Consider the following 26,472-nt stretch of genomic DNA (forward strand, 5'->3'; position numbering starts at 1 on the left):
CCTGCTGTGTGGTTGGGCGGCTGCTGGAGCTGTGGCGGGGCACTGCTGGGGACAGGGATAGCCAAGTGAGGTAAGGGGCCACAAGGACTGGCCAGAGTCAATGTCAAAGCGGCACCACAATCGCAAGCTTTGCGCTCCACTGACACACACCTTTGACTAGAAGTCTAGTACTGTGAACTGCTGCAGCAGTCAACACCCCATGGGAATGGTCCTGGAGCCCATCAGACAAATAGCTGAGGTCGTAAGGTGAAATGGTAGGAATTCACTTTTCTGGTCCTGGTAGGAAGGGAAGGATGAAGCCAGACACGAGGTCCTCGATACTCCTGGGTTCCGAGTGATTCATGTGTCTGATGGACAAGGTCACTCCATCCCCATAATTGCTCAATCCATCAATCATTTGAATAGGATTCTCTCTTGTGTGCAGCCTAGGGTTGGGGGTTGCCGAAGCCTGGAGAAAACAATCACTAAGATCCCTTCGCAAGATTGAAAAAAGGCCTCCTTCCTCCGAATACTCTCACTGTGGAGAAAAAGCTACTGAGTCTATAATCATGTAGCTACTTCTCAACCAAAGGACCTGCTGTTGGTCCCCATCCACTTCTACTCACGACAATGGGGAAATAAGAAAGAGGCAGCCGAAGAAGTAGTGTTGGCCTACCTGGATCCCAGGGTGAATCGAGTGCACCAGTGGAGGGCTCTGCAGCGGTGAAGGGAACCATGGGGGCCCAGAGAAACACAATAAGGGCCCACTCTGGCGGGCATGACTCGCAAAAGAATAAGGTAGACCGTGGTAATTGCCATCTGGATGTGGTGACTTTGGGAGGGACTAAGTTGATGGATGCCCTTTAGTTGGAAGAGGAAAACCTAGGCACCCAGTGAATGGCTTTGAATATCATTACTGAGCCCTTTGCTTAAGAAAGCTCCAAGAAGATGGATGAAGGGCACTGCAGTAACCAAGCTAGATGTAATGCCATTGACTACCATTGTTCCCCAGCGCATTTATAGCAGAGACCAGCAAATGACGGTAGCACAGCCCACACTTACCATTACTGCACCCCAGTGGCTGAAGCTTAATAGGTGGCAACAGCAATAGATGGAAGAAGAAAGCATGAGTGAGTGAACTGTTTATGCTCTACACCACCTACTAAATCAGCAGCTGAATACCAAGGCAGCTCAAGCTCAGTGGGATACCCCTCCAAATGGTAAAGTTGGGCCTGCACAGCTGGGGGCACGTCTTCAGTTACAAGGGAGTTTATGGTGAAGTTGCACTAGGATTTGAAAGAAGTTTTTTTCTCACTCTGGACTGAGCTCCGTCAAGACACTCAGCGAGGTGAAGAAAGACATCTACCACTTAGGTGAAAGAGTCTCATCTTGAAGAGTCTACGATAATATGGCAACGGAACAGAGGTTTTTTTAAGGCAAGAGGAGGTTATAAAAAAGCTGCCGAATTGAATCCTATAAGGAAGACTTAAAACTGCTCCCGGGAGAACAGTGTTCACGTTAGATACGTTGCCCAGGGTGCAGAAGACAGCAATATGACCAAAAACTGTTTTGGGGGATACTTGGAGCAAGCAGATTAAAACAGATAGAGCTGGGCAGGGCCATTCAGGAGAACAAGCCTAGGACATCCTTACCATGATGTGCCATTTCCAACTTAATGAAATAATCCGGTTAACAGCCAGGCATTGGGAAGACTTCCGTTTTAATGGATCTGCAATAGTCCTGTACCCAGATATCTCTGCCACAAACCCTTAGAAACTTAATTAATTGCAGCAGGCATAAAATGTGAGGTTCCTTTGTTTTTTTTTTTTTAAAGATATGTTCACTTCAAGGTAAAAGGGAAAATCAATTAACCTATTCATGACCACAATATATGTGCTAGTTTCTCATACAGTGCACAAGCATATTAAACAATTTGGAGCAGTAAGCCCGGGACATACAAGAGGGTTTGAAAACAAAGTATTAGTATATTCAATATTAAAAATTACAAACAACATCAAATATGAGGGTATTACATAAAGTGCATGGCAGGCAGCACTGACTCACTAAAAACCTGCATCAATAATTACTTAATATCAAAGCATAATGAGTAAGCCGTGCCTAATCCTATTTTTTTAAGGTCTTGTACTATAAAAACTAGTAGTAGTTGAAGAATCTCCCTAGATCAACCTGAGAGTTACAGTCCAAACTATAATTGTAGGCATTTCGGCCCAGAAAGTGGAATTTGAAAGGGGCCACCTTCAGGACAAGATCTGGGACAATGAGGAAGTGGCTGCCTTTTCCCTGCATTCCTACAATTTCACGGGCACGTTTGTGAAAATCGCGGCATATTTCCAAAAGTGCCGATTTCGCAGGCACTTTTGTAAAAATCACGGCATTTTTTACAAAAGTGCAAATTTTGCGGCAAACCGCGAAATCACGAAATCCTGGAGGGTCTGACCAGAAGATGGAGGTGGGAGAGCAGTGAGGATTTTGCAGTTAGATAGAGTATCCAGACCAAAAGAAAAAGGTTTTTTCCTTTGGTAATGCTCTTTCTGGTAGATATTTTAACTGCAGATTCCTCACCTGGTGAATACCCCCAGGTGTCACACTGCATCTTGAGACTTTTTTGGCAAATTCTCTTGTGAGCCACATCACACCATCCCCTCAGGCAACTCCACTCGCTCCCCGTACAGAAGAGATGCCAATTCAAGCTTCTGACCCATGCACACAAGGCTGTACACAACCAAGGACCCGTCTACATTAACCACCGCCTGAACCCCCACCAACCATCAAAAAGATGCCCCTCTGCCTTCAGATCACTTGCCCACACTCCCTGCATCTACTAAAGCAGACATGAATACCAAGGCAGCTCAAGCTCAGTGGGATACCCCTCCAAATGGTAAAGTTGGGCCTGCACAGCTGGGGGCACGTCTTCAGTTACAAGGGAGTTTATGGTGAAGTTGCACTAGGATTTGAAAGAAGTTTTTTTCTCACTCTGGACTGAGCTCCGTCAAGACACTCAGCGAGGTGAAGAAAGACATCTACCACTTAGGTGAAAGAGTCTCATCTTGAAGAGTCTACGATAATATGGCAACGGAACAGAGGTTTTTTTAAGGCAAGAGGAGGTTATAAAAAAGCTGCCGAATTGAATCCTATAAGGAAGACTTAAAACTGCTCCCGGGAGAACAGTGTTCACGTTAGATACGTTGCCCAGGGTGCAGAAGACAGCAATATGACCAAAAACTGTTTTGGGGGATACTTGGAGCAAGCAGATTAAAACAGATAGAGCTGGGCAGGGCCATTCAGGAGAACAAGCCTAGGACATCCTTACCATGATGTGCCATTTCCAACTTAATGAAATAATCCGGTTAACAGCCAGGCATTGGGAAGACTTCCGTTTTAATGGATCTGCAATAGTCCTGTACCCAGATATCTCTGCCACAAACCCTTAGAAACTTAATTAATTGCAGCAGGCATAAAATGTGAGGTTCCTTTGTTTTTTTTTTTTTTAAAGATATGTTCACTTCAAGGTAAAAGGGAAAATCAATTAACCTATTCATGACCACAATATATGTGCTAGTTTCTCATACAGTGCACAAGCATATTAAACAATTTGGAGCAGTAAGCCCGGGACATACAAGAGGGTTTGAAAACAAAGTATTAGTATATTCAATATTAAAAATTACAAACAACATCAAATATGAGGGTATTACATAAAGTGCATGGCAGGCAGCACTGACTCACTAAAAACCTGCATCAATAATTACTTAATATCAAAGCATAATGAGTAAGCCGTGCCTAATCCTATTTTTTTAAGGTCTTGTACTATAAAAACTAGTAGTAGTTGAAGAATCTCCCTAGATCAACCTGAGAGTTACAGTCCAAACTATAATTGTAGGCATTTCGGCCCAGAAAGTGGAATTTGAAAGGGGCCACCTTCAGGACAAGATCTGGGACAATGAGGAAGTGGCTGCCTTTTCCCTGCATTCCTACAATTTCACGGGCACGTTTGTGAAAATCGCGGCATATTTCCAAAAGTGCCGATTTCGCAGGCACTTTTGTAAAAATCACGGCATTTTTTACAAAAGTGCAAATTTTGCGGCAAACCGCGAAATCACGAAATCCTGGAGGGTCTGACCAGAAGATGGAGGTGGGAGAGCAGTGAGGATTTTGCAGTTAGATAGAGTATCCAGACCAAAAGAAAAAGGTTTTTTCCTTTGGTAATGCTCTTTCTGGTAGATATTTTAACTGCAGATTCCTCACCTGGTGAATACCCCCAGGTGTCACACTGCATCTTGAGACTTTTTTGGCAAATTCTCTTGTGAGCCACATCACACCATCCCCTCAGGCAACTCCACTCGCTCCCCGTACAGAAGAGATGCCAATTCAAGCTTCTGACCCATGCACACAAGGCTGTACACAACCAAGGACCCGTCTACATTAACCACCGCCTGAACCCCCACCAACCATCAAAAAGATGCCCCTCTGCCTTCAGATCACTTGCCCACACTCCCTGCATCTACTAAAGCAGACATGAAGGATGCTCGTTCTTCTACATTGCAGAAACGACCTGAAGCAGCCTCTACACGCCGCTCCAGGCCATCACCATCCATCTAAAGAAACTTTGATCTGGAACCTCTTAAGCAACCTATCAACCACCCCCCACCGACCATATGCTCACCGCATGGCAACAACTCATCACACCGAACACAACCACTCTTATGAAATCCATCCACAAGGAGCACCCAGTGATCCATGCCCCCACCAACTCTTCAACCTCAGAAGAGACGTGATCAGCCACCAGCTCACCACTGTCCTCAACGACCTCATAATCCAGCCACCTTCCCAGACGCATGGAAACACATGGGGATCAGTGTCCCTCCTCAAGAAACCTTTGGCAGTCCCAAGCGAGCTCCAGAACTACCATCCCATCTCTCTGCTCCCGTTCCCCGCCTAAGTCCTGCAGAAAGCCATCAACCTCCAACTCACCGAACACCTGGAGAGAACCACCCTACTGTACCCATCCCAGTCAGGCTTCAGAATCAACTACAGCACTGAGACCGCCCTGATCGCTGCAACAGAGAACATCCACATCCTACTCGACAGAGGAGAATCAGCTGCGCTTTTACTCCTGGACCTCTCTGCAGCCTTCAACACCATCTCTTACCACACACTCATCAATCGACTACGCCAGATAGGAATCACAGACGATGCACTCAGATGGTGGCATCCTTTCTCACTGGACATACCCAGAAAGTCTGCCTTCCCCATATCCCCCTCCACCTTGCAACCCAAGCACACCATCTGAGGTGTACCCCAAGGATCATTCATCAGTTCAACCCCCTTCAACATTTAGATGATACACCTCGCAGACATTGCCAGATTGCATGCCATCAACATCATCTCCTAGGCTGACGATACACAGGTCATCCTCTCAGTGGACCCCACCTCGAAAAAGTCCAATTTCCACAACTGTATGAAGAACATCCCCATATGGATGAAGGACAACTGCTTGAATCTCAACACGGACAAATCTGAAGTTCTGATCTTTGGCAGTCACATCGCTCTCTGGTACAACTCCTGGTGGCCGGCAGAGTTTGATATACCCCCACGCTGACAGACCACGCCGCAACCTCAGCATCATCCTCTACAGCGAACTCTCCATGAAACGTCAGGTGAAAGCAGTTTCCTTAGTCTGCTTCCACACGCTCTGCATAGTCTACAAATACTACAGATGGCTCTCCATCAGCACCAGGAAAATGGTGACGCAGGCCCTCATCACCAGTCGACTAGACTATGACAACGCACTCTATGCAGGCACCACCGTCGAGCTCATGCAAAGACTCCAGATGATCAAGAACACAGCTGACAGACTGATCCTCAACCTGCCCAAGAGGAGACATCATCCAGCACCTGAAGGGCCTCCACTACCTCCCCATTCAGAAGAGATGCCAATTCAAGCTTCTGACCGCCGCCTACAAAGCCCTCTGCAAACCAAGGACCTGCATACAGGAGCCATCGCCTACACTTGCATCGACCGACCCGGAATTTCCAACTCGCCATCACACAGATACCACGTATCTGCAGCTGCCTCTCTGGAGGATGATCCTTATCCAACCTCACTGTCAAAGCCTGGAATGCCCTCCACCTCCGCACCGCACCCTCACTGACCCTCTTCAGGAAGGGACTCAAGACTCTGACTGATACTTGCAGCACAGCGCCTGGATAACCTCTAGTGTGATAAGCTGCGGTATACAAGTACTATTTGATTGAATGGTCACCACATTTCCGGAATTCCAAAGGGCCCTCAAGACCTAGCTGTTCGAATGAGCCTTCCGGGAACTGCTAGTGCATGGATACCCTATCAAGTGAATAGCAGCGCTATATAAATCCTGATTTATTGGTGAGGTGGCCTTGCGTGGCTCCATGCAGACTCAGTCTTGGCCAGGAAATAGCACTGGAGCCATATCTGAAGTCAATCCTGATCATAGTAAACTGTGTGCAGATCTCTAAGTTGGGATCTTCTTAGGTGAAAAAAAGGATTAATTCCACAGATTGGGGAGGTGGGTGGCTTGGTGAGGAATCAGCAGTTAAATAGAGTATCCACCAGAAAGAGCATTACTGAAGGTAAGTAACTTGTTCTTCTGCTGGATCCTTTTAACTGCAGATTCCTTACCTTGTAAATGATTCCAAATCAGTGCCCTCCCAGGTGGTCGTTCTGTGGATGGACTCAGACCAAAAAGTCTTGCTGGACCGAATAAGCAAAGTGTCCCTTCTGTCAGACCTGGCTATTAAGGTAGTTGTGCTTTGTGAATGTGTGCACTGATGTCCACATAGCAGCCTGAAGTATGCAATGCAGCCTCTTGTCCTCCTAGGATGGATGAGGCACAGCAAAGAATGTCGGAAAGGTGCCTGACATGGAACAGTGTAATGACTTTTGGTAGGAATATCGCCCTTGTCCTAAGCACCAGTTTGTCTGGGGAAAGTAGTGGTGTATGGTTGGTGAACAAGCACGGCTTGAACCTCACTGGAACAATGCGCTGATGTTATGAGGAAAACTGCCTTCATGGATAAAAGACGCTTAAAGCAGCTATGCATTAGCTCAAATGGGGTTCACATCAAGAATGGTAACACCAAATTAAGCCTCCACTGTGGAATCACAAAGAGTACGGGTGGAATTTGGGTTAGCACCTTCAAGAAATGCATCACAACGAATGAGTAGAATAACAAGGGCTGATCAAATTTAATTTACTTATAAGTCCCTATTAAAGTTGTACTACATGTACGCAGGGCTGGGAAATTAAATGCTACTAGTGAACCTACACCACTGATTGTGCCACCTATTTAAGGAGCTTTTTTAAACATGACTAAGGCCTGGCACTGCAGCCTGTGCGTGCAGTTTTAAGCTGCCATTTCGACCTGACAAAATAAACCTTTTGACTGTCATCTAAAACCCTCTTTAATGGTAAAGTTAGAACTTAAGTCACAATTCTGAAAATGCCACTTTTAGAAAGTTGGTATTTTCTTGTCCTAACCATTAGGTGCCTGCAGCCTGTATCCTGGGTCACATAACTAGGTGTAGCAGGCAATTGGTCTTTGTGTATTGCTCCCAGACACTGAGATAAAGGGTACATAGGTGTTGGGAGAATGGACCATCTCTGACTTGATGAGGGGGGAGAAGCAGTCACCTACCACACTTGCACATCACAAAAACCCTGCCTGAGAAAACTCACAAAGCGATGGACATTAGTCTTTTCCTGACCCCAAGCTGGGGCCAGGGCAGGGAGGCAAAACATTTCAAGCACCTCTGGGGGTGGAAACCTCCAGAACCTTCTCTTACTTCAAAGTGGGCACCAGGCATAAATACTGGACCCTCAGACCCAGCTCTTCAGTACACCTCTGGATCTGTGGAAGTCTGTGGACTGCTGAGCTGCTCTGCAAGAAGGACTGCTACTCTGTTGTCCTGCTGTCTGAGTGAAAGAACTGAACCAGCATCTTGATCCCAGTGACTCCAAGGGGTAGTTGGCTGGCCTCCTGATCTGAGTCTCAGGGAGAGAAAGCGCTCCAACCATCTTGAACGCAGCACCTGGACTCAGTCTGCTGTGAGTACTGCCCCCCCCACAAGTAGTGCCACTTCAGTCATGGGCCCTTGGAAGTGGGCCTGAAGGTTCTCTGCCAGCCCACTGTGGTTAGAAGCAACGCAGCGTGACGCATCTCCACTGTGGAACCACTGCAGTACAATGCCAGATTGATGCCAGATTTTGCATAGAGGATCTATTGAAGGTTTTTATAAGAGAGGGATCACTGAAGTCTGCTTCCATGCGTTATTCTGGACAAGGGAGAGAAGGGGGGGGGGGGCGCTCGTCATTACAGCACTTGAGCCAAAAGACAACAAATCAATCCACAAACTAAAGGAATCGGGAAACCCGCATCACACACTTACAGCGGACGTGGCGGTAGCAGCTCGCAGGCTCGCAGGTAATGGTTGCCACACGATTGATAGTGGCATTCTTGGTAATTCATGTAATTTACTTCACGCATTACAATTCTCCTTAGGTGTCTGTTCTTCAGCTCACCTTGATGTTTTTAATTATAGGTGCCCTTCCTTGGCCCCACCCCCTCCTTGCCCACCACTACTCCTGTCCTGATGAAGACCCCGCAGTAAGGTGCAAGTGAACCTACACCACCAGGGGTCGAAACGTCGATTTACTCCTTTTACATATCCTACCCAAGCTCAACAGAACATTCTTGACTGTGTTTTCAAATATTGGGATAGGAATATATATATGTATTAAATTGTGTAATGGCGATACCAACATGCCCATGTGTTGTCAACTTGTTCAATGTACTAATGTGACCACATGTGATTTCAGTTTATTCCTTTTTACACTACCCTGATCCTCACAAAGCACTTGCTTCCCCCTCCCTCTACCCCTTTCACCTCTCTTTGGGCATTTATAAGTATTTGAACAAATGTATACATAATTTTCCTATGCTCGAGGATGTGAATAAACAACATCTCTAAAAAAGTAACAGTCCTATTTTTGTCTAATTTAGCAATTGTCTTTGGTGCAAAGAAATTTTGTAACTGGAATCCCTTTATATGTTTCTCATCTCCAGCCACAAAAGGACTGGGGTACCTGCAGCTGGGGTCGGGGCCAGGCATTGGCCATACACCAAACCCCTGGAGTAACTTCCGAAAGGCGAGAGCTGATGACAAACCTGGCAGGGGTTGAAAGGCCTAAAAAGTTGCTCTGGTCTGACTTTGCTTAAATCATTCTATAGCAGGGTCCATTTATTAGCCAATTAGGCAGGATCCACCGAAGGGCATATCCATGAGGGATGCCTGCACATCTACGGATTGCAGCCATGCATGGTGAGACAACACCAAACTAGAACCGACTGCTCAACCACAAAGCAATCAGAGGTATCTATGCCAGCATGATTCACATGTTAGCGGCAGTTACACCATTTTGACCGGGACCGCTGGCAAGATCTCGCTGGCCATGTCTTAGACAGCGTGTGTACAATGGCCTAGCAGGCAAACTGTGGTGACCGACCTCAAGGCTAGGCTGGCTGAAGCGAACATGCTTTTCCAAAATGACTCAATTCTTTTGACTACCTGTCTAGAAAGGGGGGGGGGGTCATGGAGAATAAACAAGGATGCAACTGGACGGTGGAAGCTTGAACCATCAAAACACTCATGAGCAGGTTTCTGTGTCAATACATCAAGGTCTAAAGGTGACTGTCTCTGGTGCCTGGCTACTTGTCTGTTCACCGGCAGACAAAAGTAAGGCTTAGACCAAATGCCCATCCATCAGCGTGTCAGTTAGAGTCTCCTTGAATGGGAGTAAAGGCTCAAAGGAAGCCGGCCCAGGTGGTAGCACTTCTGTAAGGACGTTTGTTTGAAAGTCAACAGTAGGCATCTCTAGGTCCAGGTCCTCCGCAGCATGTCTAATTACTACAGCAAAGAGGGCACTCTCCTCCATTGGTGGCCCAGGGAGGAAGCGACCCTGTATCAACACCACTGACCTCCATGAAGCCATGTATAAACTGTCATCATCATAATGTGGGGGGTAAATCATCCCTATCATCACCACTGTTATTTCTGGTTGGAAGTAAACTCTGGTCAGAATCCTAACTAAAAATATGATGAAGCCTCTTAGTACTGCTTAGCAGTAACGTGAGTGTATTGTCTGGAGCAGTCTGAACGGGAACCGGGAGCGCTAGAATGGAGCCCGGAGCAAGACCTCAGTTGGAGTCAAGACGGACTCGGCTCAGGGTCAGACATCAGAGTTGGCAACTGACCACTCCCCCCATCCCCCCCCCCCGCCCCTCCTCCTTTGCGGCCGGGACCGGCATCAATGAAGGAGGGGCTGGCAGGGGTCTTGCAGCCAGAATGCAAAGTTGCAGTGGGTTCTAGAGGCTCAGATGTGGCCTGAATGGAGGACCCTGCGGATTCTAGGGTCCCGTTTGTGCCAGGGGGAGCTGGTAGAGTGATGCAACTATGCAACGTTAGAGGTCTCAAACTGCTGTAGCATCTCAGATGGTCTTGTATGCATGGGACCAACTGGGGTATCTGGAATCGGGAGAGAGATTGAGTGGTACCTTGACACCCTCGCAACTTCTGTTTAGATAGAGGCATGGGGTTGAATATCACTTTGCTACCATATATTTTATTCTTTGATTTGGACTTCGACTTACCAGATGACTTTGACTATGAAGAAGACCTGCCAATAGTATTGGCTTCAAGAGCGGAATTGGGTCCACGCTCTGAAATTGGAGCAGGATTTACATAGGATCTGTGATTTCTTTCAATGTTCAGTGATGTAGAGCTTTGCTTCACAGCCCCAGATCGCCTTTGTGTGCATGAAGGTACACGGTCTCACAACTTGGGAGTCATCAAGCCCAAACATCGAAAAGCACACCATGTGCAAATCAGTTATTGACATATTTTTCCAACAATCACAGCATGGACTGAAACCTGTGATTTTAGGTGGGGACATTGTTTCCTTGCACACTGGATTAGATTGGGAAAAACTGTCGATACTACCGAAAGAGGGAGCAGAGCACCGGATCTATGTTCAAAGGCATGGAAAAAAGGAACGGACATCGGCACGTATGGCTAGCACTTATCTGTGGCTCTGCTGCATCTGCAGCCAAAGTGGAGCCACATGGCCTCACCTAGTCATGCAGGCGCACTGCCATTAAAAATGTACAGATACAGTATGGAATTGGGGGAATATTCTAAAGGTGTGGGATCTGCTATTAGGAGTATCCATCAGAAATTGAGATAGCAGTGCACTTGAGTCCCATGTCTTTCAGATAGTGAGAAACCTCAGGGGAGGGTTCTCCTTCCAGGTCCTCGACTGCTGGACACCGCTTTCAAGTCTGTTTTCTTAAAGTGTTTTCCATCTCCATATTTACAGTAGTCAGGCAAATTCATCAAAGAAATGTCACAGTGCTGTATGTTGCTCTTCACTAGCATTCCCAACTACGTTGCATTATCACTGAGGTGCACAACTATTTCAATCTAGCTCAAATGGCTATATCAGTGTTAAAAGCCTTGGTGAAGGAATATGAGGGACAAAGCCTCAATCAACTAGGATAGGTCGACTCAGAAGGGATACGCAATTAGAAGATAAACCCACTGAGGATAATATGTTCTAAATTTAGCATGGAGAAACAGAAAGACCAGTACTGGAATGCTGCAGCAAAAGGTCTGTACCATCCATTATTGCCCCCCTTCCAGTCCACTGTCTACAGCGGTGCTCCTACCATTCCTGTGCTCATTTAAATAAAATGTACTCTCTCCATGTTAATGGTCTCAGAAGGACGGGTTTGGGTGAGATAACAGTGCCAATTTACAATCCTCACCTTCTCTGGCTCCTCCATCCCAAATTGCTCATGAGACTGACACGAGACACCATTGCCCCCACAAAACATACTAAGAAACAACAGGGTCGGAAAAAAGTGGTGTATGCCAAGTCCGTAAATTTCATGGCAGACGGAAGAGGTGGCAAATTTCATGATTTCCTGGTCCTGCTGCTTTTTTCGAGTTCTTTTGAGAGCTCTGACCAGCTCCCAGGAGGGAAGGAGGCAGATCAGGACTGCCATGGTGGGAGGAAAATTGTTGGCAGACCCTGCGGCCCCCCTTCACCCAGCTACTGGACAATCCAAGCTATGGTAGACTGATCATGCCTCAAAGACAGCTTTGGAGTGACCCTCATCCCTACCTGGCGCATTGACAGCCCACTGGGAAGAGGGAGTTGCGGCAGAGAGGTGCTGCCCGCAGGTTCCTTTGGACAATCTGTCCCATTTTAGCTTTCCGTGCATTTAAAACTCATCCAACTCCATGAGTTTTTAAATTAACTGAAAGCAGACAGTCATGATAACCTAGATCAAAAGCACATTAAGGTAATTACATTGGTGGACGGGCATGAAGCCATAAAATCATGAGAAAGAACATGTACCTACGGATGCTTTACACTGGGAGTGTCGATGTGGCTCTCGTCAGGTCATGCATCACTCTGCATGAAGGATTGCACGGAAAAATGACTGTGGTACAATCCCTTTACCCAGTTACACTTTAGTTGGTAATTAAGTGCTATAAAGTGTAGCAAGTACTTGCAGAGTAGTCAGGACACAGTCAGTGTACTAGAGCGAGATGAACGATGGGATAGGGCGAAGAAGAGAACGCGGTGACAAACAGGCTACTCACGAGCAGAGCATTCTCCCCTTGCTACTAAAATGGTCACCTGGTGATCCTCTGCATTTTCACATCTCACTAACCAGAAACTGGATATAAAACCTCTAACCACAGTGTTTATCGCTGTGCAGCGAAGAAAGGCAGGCCATATGGACCCCAACAGCATAAAGACAGTTTCCAATAATTAATCAGTAAGCTTCACAATTAAGGTAAACCGGCTATGCGCTTTGAAGTCCTGTTGCCATTGATACCCCACTATGTACCCACCTCCTCAATTAAGGCAACCTAGTCATGCATGTCTCCAGAAGGCGCATGGGCAGCACATGCAAAAGACAAGGCTCTGACCTTTAAGGTCATCAAACTCAAAAGCAAAGCTCGGAGCGCACGATTACAAATCCCAGTTTAATTTTCTCAGCAATTACCCTTGGTGAAGGCCAGCCATTGGAGTCTCCCGCAGGGGAAAGAGCTTTGGGTAGACTATGGTAAACATGGGCTGGCTGCAGCGGTGACAGTGCCCCAGGGGGTAATGCAACAGCTCCAGGAGGCTTCTGGGTAAGGAAATTGGTGAAAGGAAGTTCAAATCTGAAAAAAGCAGAAAAATAATTCAGTACAAAGTAGCTAACAATTTTAAAGAAATATATCGAGACATTGTTGATGCGCCAAATACAAGGAAGACTTTTTTATTGATAAAAACGGCTTCCTCCAGATAATTGAGAATGAATTCTCAACAATAACCTGAACATGAATCTGGTTTATACCAGTGCCCTGTATGCAAGCCTGTCTGTACATTAGTAAATGAAACTTATAAACTTCTAGCAAGGGCAATCTGTGTTCCCATCTTACAAAGCTCCACTGGTATCTGGCAGCGGAGAATGAAAGTCAAAACCATACGATTTACTTGGAAATGCACCTCTAAAACTGCCTATGTCTACCTCTGCAAAAAAATACTCTGCGTGTGTACCTAACAGATTCCTTGGATAAGGCAGCCTTCAAAGATTAACCACACCCGCATCCATACACAGTTCGCTGCAGAAACAATTGCTTAAATGGCCTCTAGAATACCAGTTAACCCAGTATCAGACCTTATTCATCTTTGGAAAGGCCCTGAAATGCTTCCTCTGATTGCAGCCCCAGTAACTACACCTAAGACCGTGACCAGGTGTCATAAAGCAAGCTCTAAAAAAGATGCACCTAGGTTTGACTCTAATCATAGCATGCTACAAAAAAAGTTAAAATAAAAGTAATTAGGCATACAATAAGAAGCACTGCAGGAGATTCGGATGCTGAGGAGGCAACTGGGGAAGACGGAGACTTAAGAGAAGACACGACTAGTGGGTTCCGGATCAATAACTAGAAAATATTGGACCCCTCATCTTTTCCATTCCATGAAATGTTTTTCTCTAATCTTCAGGAGATGGTGCTTGACCTGGAAGAGATGGTGGTCTTGGACATCAAAAGGGGAAGGATCAGCAGCCCTGCAGTTCAAAACTGACACCTACACACAAAGGTAGGCCACAGAACAGACATGTTATATGTGCACTTGTTGGGAACAGCTCCTTTTGCACATAGATTTGTGGAGAAATCAGCTAAGGCCATGGTACCTTTCAAAGTAGGAAATGCCGGCCCTCAGTGTCACAATATATTGCAGCATTTCTTTGTTCCCATTTGCCAGAAAATGATCTTCAGGTAGTAACTACATATTTTATTTCAACATGGCAACTGGTCAAATATCAAAAGAAACATTGTGGGTGTAATGTTTTTTTTTTTAACTTGTAGTCCATTAGCATCCATTCCTTCATACAGGTGGGACATCCTGTCGAGTCAGAGACATGTCAATATGGCAGATGAAGCCGATGAAGCTGTGGACACCAGCATTTTTCACAAAATGTTATCAAATGGAAGCCATGTGTTTGGGATGGATACCCTAGCATCAGCAACGGAACACTTTACGAAGCAAGCTTCTAAATCTAACTTGGCCCCTCTACTGCCCAACACTTACTGGCAATGCCCTGGGGTTCTCCAAGCATTTAGGACATTTAAGGTGGCAAGTTTGAATGCCGGCAGGGCAGACTCAGCCTTTTATCCTTCAGAGATTGGGTTATCATAACATCTGCTCTTTACAGCACTTCGAAATGCACAAATGCAGTATTTAGCAGTATACACTAGTTATTCTTTTGCACAAAAATGTGTGCTGAAAATCGTGACATGCACTACACGTGGGCATAAACTGACAAATTGAAAGAACAAGAAATGGACAGTTACTTCTCACGATCTTTCCAGGCCTGCATCACAGCTTAAGATTAATCATTCCTGGGGTGGGATCAATTATAACTGATACAAAAGAGGTTGGTTTGCAATTGAACTATTCACACTGTGTGCAGATGCTCCATGGCCACACGAAGTCTCCTGCGGTGCACCAACTAGGGCATGGCTTCATCAGAGCCTACTCGGGAGGAAGCATGAAGATAGCCTGCATTGGATAAAGAATAGCACTACAGATTGGTCAGGCACTTGCAAATCATTTTCTTCGTTTTCTTTGTCCTTACAAATTCTACTCTCTGTCGCAGCACGTGAAAGGCCTCCACCCTGTCAATCAGACTCAAAGAAGACATTCAGCGAGGCCACTGGACTCTGGGCATTTACATTCAATGGATCATTAGGCTTAAATCTCGCAGATATGTCCTGGCTAAGGTACATTGCTACGACATATGTAAAAATCTGATCTTTTATAGCATATCCCTTCAGTTTCAGAAGAGAGTTGGCCTGAAATTACCTTTTAAAAACACGTAAAATGCATCATACACCGTTCTCATTGCCAGCTCTTGCAAAGGCAGCACATAATCCGTGCTGGCTCCGATGGATTTCACCTCTGCCGGGAGGAACACCGACAGCTGTCCCGAGGAGAAACACAGCAGCTTCATTTCAGAAACCCGAGTAGGAGAGCCGCAGCTGGGAAGAGGGGTGAAAGAGACATCCACAAAACCGTTAGCCAAGTACCGATTGCACAATATACCATTCAAAGACAGAGAGCCCCTCCCTATCGGTTTAGATGTAGAGACACGGGTCCTTCCTTTCACGGCGCTTCTGGTGAAGAGAAGCACAGTGAGAGGAAGCAGCGGTGTGAAATAAACCCGGAAGTGCAGATTGGAAAGGGTGGGCCTAAGAACAACCCTAGTTCCTTCCATTACAATCCCAAACACATGGTTAGTTTTTCGTTTGGTCATGTTGGTGGAATGTTGTGTGGAAAGAAGGTAGGAGCTGGACTTAACATCCTAGCAGAGCTTTAAGTGGGATAAAAAAACGGGAGGGGGCCCCTCAAAGGGGCGTGACTTGAATACACTTAAGCTAAATATCTGTGCTTAGCAGGGCTTTAAGTGGGCCGGGTCTCAAGGGGTCTGAGCACCAGCAGTTTTTTAAAGGGGGCCTCAAAACGGGTCTCTATCGGGCTGTTTTGAGCCCTGGCACAGGTGGTCCGTTTTTTTTCCGGACTGCAGAGACAGCAGTTTGCTGTCACTGCAGTCCAGAAAAAAGTGCCGGGGCGCAAAACAGCCCAATAGAGACCCATTTCGAGACAGCAGGCACATCGATGTGTGCTCCCCACACTGCTCACTTCTCACTAGTGGAGAAGTTACGGCATGACGTCATGCCAGGTGAGCGTTGTGGGGGGGGAAGGGAAATCCTTTAAAGGGTCATTTTCTTTTTGGATTTCTCTTCTCTTTCTGAAACGCAAGAGAAGCAACATTGTGATAGGGGCACCAGGGCTTTAATTGGAAGCTTTTTCAATATTATATGTAACAAGCCATAGTTGCAGCTTATTTATCTTATGCAACTAATAACCATTGACAAAGTCAATAGTCCTTACTTGTTGTAGGTATGATGTTACTTGTTGTATCACATATCTGGATGCAATGACAGAAACAGCAAAATACAAGTCAAGCGGCACACTATGCTAAACACAGATTTTTAGCAAAAGTATTTTAAAGCCATGCCCCTAATTACACTGGCCACGCCCCTTTGAGAGACCCCCCCAGTTTTTTCATCCCACTTAAAGCCCTGGTGCTTAGCATAGTGTGCCGCCCGACTTGTATTTTGCTGTTTCTGTCATTGCATCCAGATATATGATACAAGTAACATCATACCTTGTCAGGACTCTTGGCTTTGTCAATGATTGTTAGTTGCTTAAGACAAATACGCAGCAACTATGGTTTGTATGTAATATTGAAAAAAAGCTTCCACTTAACACCTTAGCAGCTATGGAACGTCCAGCTCCAGTGCTGAACGTTCCATTGCGGAGGTGCAGTTGGAACGTCCAACGGCAGCACTCCCGAGGTAGTGGTGCTGTCGGCCGTTGGAATAGGCGCAGCACTTAAGGTGTTAAAGCCCTGGTGACACCACAACAATGTTGCTGCTCCTGAGTTTCAAAAAGAGAAGGGAAATCCAGAGAAAAAATGACTGTCTTTAAAGGATTTCCCTTCCCCTACAACGCTCACCAGGTATGACGTCATGCCAGCTAATGCCGTAGCTTCTCCACTAGTGAGAAGTGAGCAGTGTGAGCAGAAACACATCAATGTGCCTGCTGTCACTGCAGTCTGGAAAAAAATGGACCGCCTGTGCCAGGGCACAAAACAGCACCTGATAGAGACCCGTTTCGAGGCCCCCTTTAAAAAACTGCCGATGCTCAGACCCGGCCCACTTATAGCCCGGCATCTTACCATCATCTCTCCCAATCTCCAGAAACACTGGCTTAGGCCAGTGGGAGCGGCTGAGAAAGCACCAAAGACATTTACAGCCACATTTAGCCCTTCCCTGAGCCCAGCATCTATATCCAGAGCAGGGACATGGCCCAGGGAGAGGCTATGGAATACGTCCCCATCTTTCTGATACCAGCATGATGCCCTAGCCATATCAATGAGTCAGCCTGGAAGTTGGGACCAATCTCTTCTGGGCACTGGCAAACTCCCTCCCTACAACCCCACCTCTAATTGGAAGTTGCCTGTTATTAGGGGAACAAGAGACACAAAAGTGCCGCCGGGGAAGGGTATATTTATTGAAATATATAGGTCATAAGCAGGTCATGAGTCAGGGGTACATGCTGGTGGACGACGTCCAATCACTTTTTTCACAGGGTGAACGCTGGCCACCCTGCCAAGAATTTGGGCCCCACTGAATAATGTGCTGAACTCGTCCTGGTGCAATTTGCAAACACCTGGACACTTTCAGCAGCACCTGCACGTTGTCTGCTTTACATCTGCAACAAGCAACAACGTACAGGCGGGGGCGGTGCTTTCTTAAAACAGATTCCTGTTGGGCCCATAACAAAGGCCGAATTTGAAGGGTCATCAGGCCTCCTTTTGTTAGAGTCTCTTGGCTGGGAGCAGTCAGGAGCCTCACACCTGATGCAAATGAAGCAGTGGGGAAACAGGCTCACACCTTGTTAGCACTTCACACATACTTAAGAGAGGCAGCTTTTCACTTTGTTCAGTCACTGTTTAGGAGATATGCTTGCACTGTAAGAATGTCAGACGTGCTGATCTTTCCCAGTATTTACACAAAGCAAATTGCATTTATATTGAGCTTACTTGCCCCGAGGAGGAGTTGAAATAATTTAAATACCACTATTTTTTCTTGTACAGCCCTACTCATCCCAATGCAGGGTGTCAGAGCACTTTACATCAACACATGCATATTATATTTACAATAAATTATATAGGTTTGTAAATGAAAGTACAGAATATGTTACATAAAACTGGGTGATTACAAGGTGTACAAGAAACATATCATCTTCCATAGCTCACTTTGCTATTATCCTCACAATGCGCTCAAACGTACACATGATAAACCTGCTAAGCATATATGTGAGGGCATTAGATCTGATGTCACTTGTGATGTCACCTCCTCTAAAGTAGTGGCTTGTGGCGCCACTTTCTATGATGTCAATTCCTGTGATGCCATGTGTGATGTCATGTGCGCTGTGATCTCATGAACCGTGATGTTGCGCGTGGTTATGTTGCACACTGTGATGTCTGTGGAGAAGTGTGGCTCAGTGGTTAGAGGCGGCAGACCCGGAAGCTGAGATTGGCCGTGGACCAGGGTTCGATTCCCCGCCTCGGCGGGTCTCGGGCTCAAAAATTCCACGGATTGACAATTCTCGCTCTGGTGCTTACTCGACTCACGGGATCTCACTCTGCGACTCTGGGCAATAGCTTGCTTAATCTCCACTACGGCCCCTCGCAGCGGGATGCCTGGCTTTCACCTTGTGGATACCCGGCCAGGGTATCTCACAGGGGAATACCAGGACGGGTTCCCTAAGCAAGCGCCTAGAGACCCCTGGGTTATAGCGCGCTATATAAATCGAAGCACATTTACATTTACATGTCACTTGCATATTGCCTAACTAGGCTAGACCCCCCACTTCTTTTTTTAGGACTTATGCCCTGGTCATAAGCACATCATCGAGACACCCTCTCATGATATACATAAACATCAATAAAGCAGCAAAGACCCTAAATCAAAATCCTTCATGATAACTGCTCCACATAAGTGCAGAAGTAGAAATGTTTATTACATTTCGAGAGTGCACAAGGTTTATTTAGGATTAGAACGATCACCCCACCACTGACATCACCCCCCCCCTTATGTTTGCAGGAATTAAAAAATCTACATAAACATCAGATCTGCAAGGAACTTTGCAGTCTCCTCAAGGCAGGACTCAAAGTCAGGCTCAGATCAGCCTGAGCCAAGAAGATGTCTTAAAGTCAACCATCTGCTTGATTTATTGTACCTTGGCAGAGCACACAGCCTGTCTTCAGATAAGGGATGTGTTCTGTGACAAACACAATGTAATTCAATAGGTTTCAAAATAATAAAACATGGAAAACACATAAGTTCCCTGTACGTTCAAATGGTAGGGTAAAGCTGACTTGATGGGGAGGGGAACATAACGAATATGGATAATGAGATTTTTTAATTTTATTTTATGATCAAAAATTAAATTTTTACCCAAATCATATGTACGTAATGTACTGGGGTAACTATGCAGAGCTCTTTCATTTTTCACTTTGCAATATCTAAATTACAGTCACACTTGCTCCCCATTTAATGCTCTGAAAGCCCGATATTAGAAAGTAACATATAATAAAGCCTACTACAATCACAGGCAGCAGCCAAAACAGGGTGGTTTAGAATTGCCTACAAGGGCCTTAACACCTGTACCTTGCAGCCTTGACACAACTATACTATTTACTAAAGGATGTGAAAAATGAACAAGGTACTTACTTTCTAATGCACATTTCTCACCTTGTGAATTTCTAAAGGCACTAGACTACGTCTTGAGAATTTTTACAGCAATTCTCTCCTAGGTCAGCAAGTGGTGGCATGCGGCTCCATGCTAGGTCCATCTCGCCCCGGAAGTGATTTCAGGGCCACTATATATGCACCACCTCTGTGCGGCTGATGTCAGTTTCTTTCCGATCTCGGTTCGTGCCACCGAAGTGTAGTCCATAGAAATCATAATACTCCTGTGTGCATGTCTCTAGATTGGAATCTTATTAATGTACTGTAGAAGTCTATTACAAAAAATTAGAAAGGAGGGTGGGTAAGTGAGGAGTCTGTGGTTAGAGTCTCTACCAGAAATGGCAAGTAACTTGTTTTTCTGATACAGACGGCTAACCGCAGATTCCTTACCTGTAATTGAGGTAGATCATTTTGTAATTATGTTTGTGATTCAACATAAGAACATTGGATTAAGCAAGACAAAATTGTGATATGCTATTTCATCTTATACTACTGTCAAGGGCAGGAGTCTTTATACACCTGGCATTCTGTAAACACTGTAAGAAGGATAACGTTCCTACACTGTTTGAATGGCTCTTCATAGCCAAACAAATGACCGCCTTTGATACAGAGGTCTTTGTTGGTAGGAGAAATATTGTATTGTAATTGCATTTATATAGCGCTTACTACACCTGACGAGGCGTCGAAGCGCTTTTTCGGCGGGTAGCACGTTACTCCGGGACCAACAGAGGATTAGTGTTGAATTAGTATAGTGAAACATGCAAGTACATTTTAAGTGGTGGATAGGTTAGTCTGTTATTTGGATTCGGAATGATAGCAGAAGGATAGTTCTGGGCATGTTTCTTTCATCTGCCAAAAACCTTACACTAAAAGTCAAATGCAGAGGCGGCTCACCGGCTAAGACGGAGGAGTGTCGCCCCACTGCTCTGAGAGCAGAAACAAATACAAATAAAATGATAACAACTTTGTTATTATCATTTTATTTTTCTTTGCTACGGGGTTGGATTAGGATGGGGCTGGGGTCGGAGCCTGGGAGGAGAGGTGAGTGCACACTCTCAAAGTGCGTTTGACTGCTTGACTGGCCTTCGTGGCCTGGCCAAAGCGTCATGCACACTTAGCATGCTCCCCACCAGGCAGCATTACACAACCTGGTGGGGAATATGCCCAGGCCCCCAGTCCTCATCTGAGCGCCAAACCACGGCGCTCCGACAAATCACAACGCTGTGCTTGGCTTAGGGGAACCAATCAAAGCTGTATTGCAGCATTGTGATGGCTAAGGGGAGCCCGGGTGCTTCCTGGTTCTGGACTTGCCAGGAAGAGGAGGAACGATGGAGAGACAGCGGCAGCTGAAAGGTAAGTGGTTTTTTTGGTTGCATTTGTTTTTTCAAACTGCCCGCCTCACCACGCTCATTCCCTGCCAGCCACCTCTGGTAAAATGATTAAACACCAATCATTGATCACAAGGGGTTCATCCCTTTTAAAGCGCATTCCGCTAAACATAGCCTCACTGGGTAAAAAAACAAAGGGGTCACGTTTTGGAAAAATCTATGAAGAAAATGAGGGCTTAATAAAAAGTAATAACTAATATAGGCTAGGATGTCTGCTCTCGCAAAGGTTACTCTACTAGTGATTAGAAACGGTCTATTCATTATGACGGCAAATGTGTTCCATATTCAAGCCACTCTAGGAGATGAAAGAATACAATAGCCTGTTGAACATTAACACATAGTTGGATTTCTGGCTGCTGAACGAAATACAACATTTGTTGCTAGTCATCTTGGTTTAAGTTACACACTGGGCATTAGCAGTAGAGAGTCTGTGCTAAGAAAACATTGTTTTTGTACAGCTGATACAAACACAAACAGCAAATGAAACTATTGTATATTGCTAATACGTATTATAGTTACTCGGATAAGTCTCCATAATCCGATTATAAATGCTACTAACTCTTAAGGAATATCAAAGATTTTAAATGTCTTTTAACCATTTTAAACCTCAGAATTAGGAATACAGTCAACTGCAGCCTTTCGAGCTATATCTGTGTACTATAGAGGGTTGGGGCTCCTGTACAAGGAATTCACATAACATTGAAAAGACTTGTTCTTACCCACTACAACCGATCACTTTGTTGTAAAGAAATGATGGAAGTCCTTTCAGGTGAATGTTGTTATCCACAAACACAAACTGCAGTTCCCGTGACCGTCCTAAATCTTATGAAAACAAATTAAACAAAGTGAGCATACAAAATGCTTTCAGAAAACAAAGTCATGAAACAATACAAAAAAAGTATTTTAAAGTAAATAGAAATATACAATTTGTTAAACTAATTTTCTTAAGATAAAATTATTTTCAGGTACATAAAGTCATGTAGAGGTTACTAAGGCACTAACAGTGCCTTTGCAACCACTGGTCTCAAAGGTGACAACAGCAGTGTGGAGAACAGAAGGGAATCAATGCCCTGGTGAGAAAAGTTTACCTTCTGTAACTCCCACAGGTACATTACAATATATCACATAAAGAAACAAATTAAGAATGACCTTTTTTAAACATGTTGCTATGCTTTATTATTGTAAATGCATGAAAAACATGTATTGGTAGAGTAGGTCGGGCCTTGGCAAGCTGGTGGGATGTTTACATTTATATTTTTGCAAAATATATGCCACAGAAATCAAAAGAAAAGAGAATGTTACCTAAATGTGATGTCATATGCTTGCAATTACTATTTTATATTTGAAAAAACAAATCGCATACAATTTTACTAAAACTGTATGGGTTCTTCCTAGAAGGCAGGTGTATTTAGAAGAAGAGGAGTCGAAATCTTTTTTGTTTAGTTCTCACGCAAGTAAGAAAAAAATGTGGCTCTTTTTGGGGCAAAGAAAATGTACTATTGGCTCTGATCTACTGTAACCTGCTTAAAAATCGAAAGAAGTCTAAAAAATAAAAAAGGAGGATTAAGATTGGAAAGAAAAAAGGCATTAGAAATCTTAAGTAAAGTATTGGCCCGTCATTCCTGGCAATGAAGTGCAATTATTTTTAGGAGGAATGCGTGTATCTGATCAGTGTACTGTTCGCTGCAGTGGTGGAAGAAAACTGTGAATGACTGTTGAATAGACTAAGTAATGAAGAAAGTGCATCCAAAGCCCTAAAACCAACGGTTACAAGGACGTTCTAGTTAGGCTCAGATTTCACTCTTACAAAACCATTGATATTCAGCAGTTATATTTACCTGAGCTAACTATAATTTATGCCCCCACAATGCACTGCTTATGACCACACACAATACATCACTCACGCCATGGCCAGTGACAACACTGAAGATATCTCAAATGACATCATCCAGGGAGTTTGAGTGTTTTGTAAACGTTTCTGAGAGTTAAACATTTATACTAAGCTAGTGTAGTACTAATGAGTGGTACTATTTCTAATATTTTATGTGAGTGCGTGTGGGACTGTGTGTATTTGTTTGAGAGTGGCTGTATGGGTGAATAAGTGGGTGTGTAAGTAGCTGTATGGTTAACTGAGTGGTTCTTTGTTGCTGTATTGGTGAGTGAGTGGCTGTGTGAGTGACTGTATTGTTGGGTGAGTGGGTTTGTGAGTGGCTGTATTGGAGAGATAGTGTGTGTGTGTGTGTGTGTGTGTGTGTGCGCGTGTGTGGGTGTGTGTGTGTGTGTGAGTGCCTATATCGGTGAGTGAGTAGATACACTTGTGCTTGTATTGATGTGGGAATGGGTATGTAAGTGGTTGTGTGAGTGGCTCTGTTGAGAGGTTGTATGGGTGAGTGACTGGGTGTGTGAGTAGCTGTATTCGTGAGTGAGTGGGTGGGCAAGTGGCTGTATGGGTGAATCAGTTGCTGTGTGAGTATGTGTATGGGTGAGTGGTTGTACTGGTCTATGAGTGGGTGCATGAGAGATTTGTGGAGGTGTGAGTGTCACCAGTGTTGTCACTGACCATTTCATGAGTGATGTAATATATGAGGTCATAAGCAGTGCAATGCGAGGGCGTAAGTTATAGCTAGATCAGGTAACTATAACTGCTGAATTCCAATGGTTTTCTACGAGTGAAATCTGAATCTAATTACAACGTCCCAGTAACCTTTGTTTTTTTCAGCGAATTTCTACAGTTTATTAATGTTATTTTTTAACTAAAGTTACTTTTACCATTCTTTTGTGAATTTCAAAGGTTTTTCCCATCTGTAACCTTTGTGAGTGCGTCTGTGAGTGGCTGTATAGGTTGGTGAGTGGGTGTGTGAGTGGCTGAACGGGTATGTGAGTCGGTGTGTGACTATGAGTGTATGAGTGGGTGTGAGAAGTTTTGAGAGTGTGTGGGTGGAGAGGTGAGTGGGTGCGTGAGTTGGTTTGTGAGTGGTTGTGTAGGTGCGTGTGTGGGCTTGTGGGTGGCTCTATATGTGTGTGAATGGCTGTATGGCCTGTGGGTGGGTGTGTGAGTGGCTGTATGGGTCTGTAAGTGGGTGTGGGTGGTTGTGTGATTGGCTGTAGGGGTCTGTGTGTGGGTGGTTATATGTGTGTGTGAGTGCCTGCATGGGTCTGTGAGTGGCTTCGAGAGTGTGTGAGTGAGTGACTATGGGTTTGTTAGTGAGTGTGTGAGTGGATACAAGTGGCAGAATGGGTGTGTGAGAGGGTGTCTGAGTATCTGTGTGGATGTTCCAACACAAGTCCACCATTAGGCACAAAAAATATCCACCCAACTGGAGAATATTCTACTGGTTAATTAGTAAGTGCTAACTCGTTGAGTACCTATCTAGTGCATATTCTACACTACAGCTGTGTAATGGACAACGAGGAAATGTCTCCAGAGTCATTCTGTGCGTTTAATTTTGGCAATGTGATTGTTCCTCAAAAGTGTTCTTCCAGACATCTGTGATAACATGAATTCTCCAATTGAGAATACTATGAGGCTACAAAGAGGTGAATCTCTACCAAACAAGGGTACTTCCTCATAAATATATGAAGTAAATGCATCTTTCTTTGGTGGAGATGTCCTCATATTCATCGCATCAAGAAGGCGTCACCAAAATATGCTGGAAATGCGCGGGGGACCTTATGGTAAGCTGCTCATCATACTGGCAAAAGGCGGGAATATCTTTGCATACACCTAAGGGGGTGGGGCAAAATGGGCGAGGCTTCCAGGTGATTGTGCACATATGGATACTCATAGTAATATAAAGGGAAAACAATGGACTATGCTCTCACCAGTAGAGGACACAAACAAACTCACTCTTCACAGTCACTACAGATTGCCTCCCATAGATCAACAACGCATTCACCTTTACCAAGGATTTGAGATCTTTTTTGAATCTGGAATTGCTGAGAAAACACACTTGCTTTGCCTTCATAAAGCCCACGAAGTTAGGATAATTAGTCCTTTACAGAGGTGGAACTTCAACTGCGGCACCTGCTATGTTTATATTTGTAAGTGCCTGGCGTTGAGGTTTAATTTCTGTGAAATAAGCGTCATGATCAGAATGAAACCTAATCTGCCCATTTGTCCAACAACAGTGCATAGTTTTGCACACAATGCGGCCACAGGGGAGCCCCAATGCCCTTACGATCCCCGACGGCTCCCTGCCTCTAGCGGGAACCGGCACTGCTCCTGTGTGCAGGGATCAGCAACAATGCTGCTCTGTGTGTGTGAGAGGGTGGGTACCCTGGGTAATAGGGAGCCAGCCCTGTGAGGTGGCGGTCCTCAGGGACATTAATGGATTTGTGGGGAGCCACATGGCCCCCCTCCTTTCTTAATCTAGGGCCAGCCCTGAGAGGTGGTGTTCCCCAGTTCAAAAGCGGCCACCCTCCCAATCATAATATAGCCAAACCCTGGGGATTTGTTGGTCCCCAGGGCCATAAATGGCCTGGGGGGGTGGGAAAGGGGTGAAGGACTGGGTGGGAAGCCCCCCTCCCAGTTTGTATTCATTTCGCTTGGCCCCAGGGAGGTGGCGGTCCCCGGGGGCGTAAAAGGCATACAGAGGAGGACACATGGCTCCCTCTTATATTTATAAATTGGTCTGACCCCGGGGAGGTGGCAGTCTCTGGGACCTATATCGGCCATGAGGAGGTGGTCCACAGGGGCCACCTCCCCATAAGATATATATTAACATATGCCCCTGTGACTGGCAACACGGGGGCTGAAAAACAAACAAGTGCAGAAGACCACACTTTTTTTTCTTTCAATTTTGAAGTGAATTCTTATATCCACTGCAAAATCGTGACAAAATTGAAAAATAAACAATGCTTTTTGGGCCAGGCTGGGCCCCTCGGGGACTCCAGCACTTGGGCTAGGGGGGGGCAGGGCTTTCGTACCCTGTCCCCTTTTCTTTACTTTTAACTTTTGTTTGGGGACTTGACTAAATACGAGTCCCCAAATGCTGTTAACACTGACGGTTGAGGTGTTGGCTGCCAATCAGATCTCACCATGAGATCTGTTGGATTTGTGGAGGGGCCACACCTCTACATATATAAATTAGTGTTTCCTTTAAT

General features: G+C 45.2%; 1 protein-coding gene across 1 annotated transcript in view; it reads right to left on the reverse strand.

Annotated features, from left to right (window-relative positions):
• LRRC28 (leucine rich repeat containing 28) overlaps window positions 1-26,472 on the reverse strand; it is a 334,662-nt gene that overhangs the window by 41,661 nt on the left and 266,529 nt on the right. Inside the window, exons 7-9 of the mRNA XM_086958075.1 lie at window positions 22,089-22,191; window positions 15,462-15,637; window positions 13,111-13,270 (exon numbers count right to left, since the gene is read on the reverse strand). Of these exons, the coding sequence (XP_086814201.1) occupies window positions 13,111-13,270; window positions 15,462-15,637; window positions 22,089-22,191 (439 nt within the window). The remainder of the gene's footprint in view (window positions 1-13,110; window positions 13,271-15,461; window positions 15,638-22,088; window positions 22,192-26,472) is intronic.

Source organism: Lissotriton vulgaris, chromosome 2_1, assembly GCF_964263255.1.
Source record: "Lissotriton vulgaris chromosome 2_1, aLisVul1.2, whole genome shotgun sequence".
NCBI classification, from domain to species: domain Eukaryota; kingdom Metazoa; phylum Chordata; class Amphibia; order Caudata; family Salamandridae; genus Lissotriton; species Lissotriton vulgaris.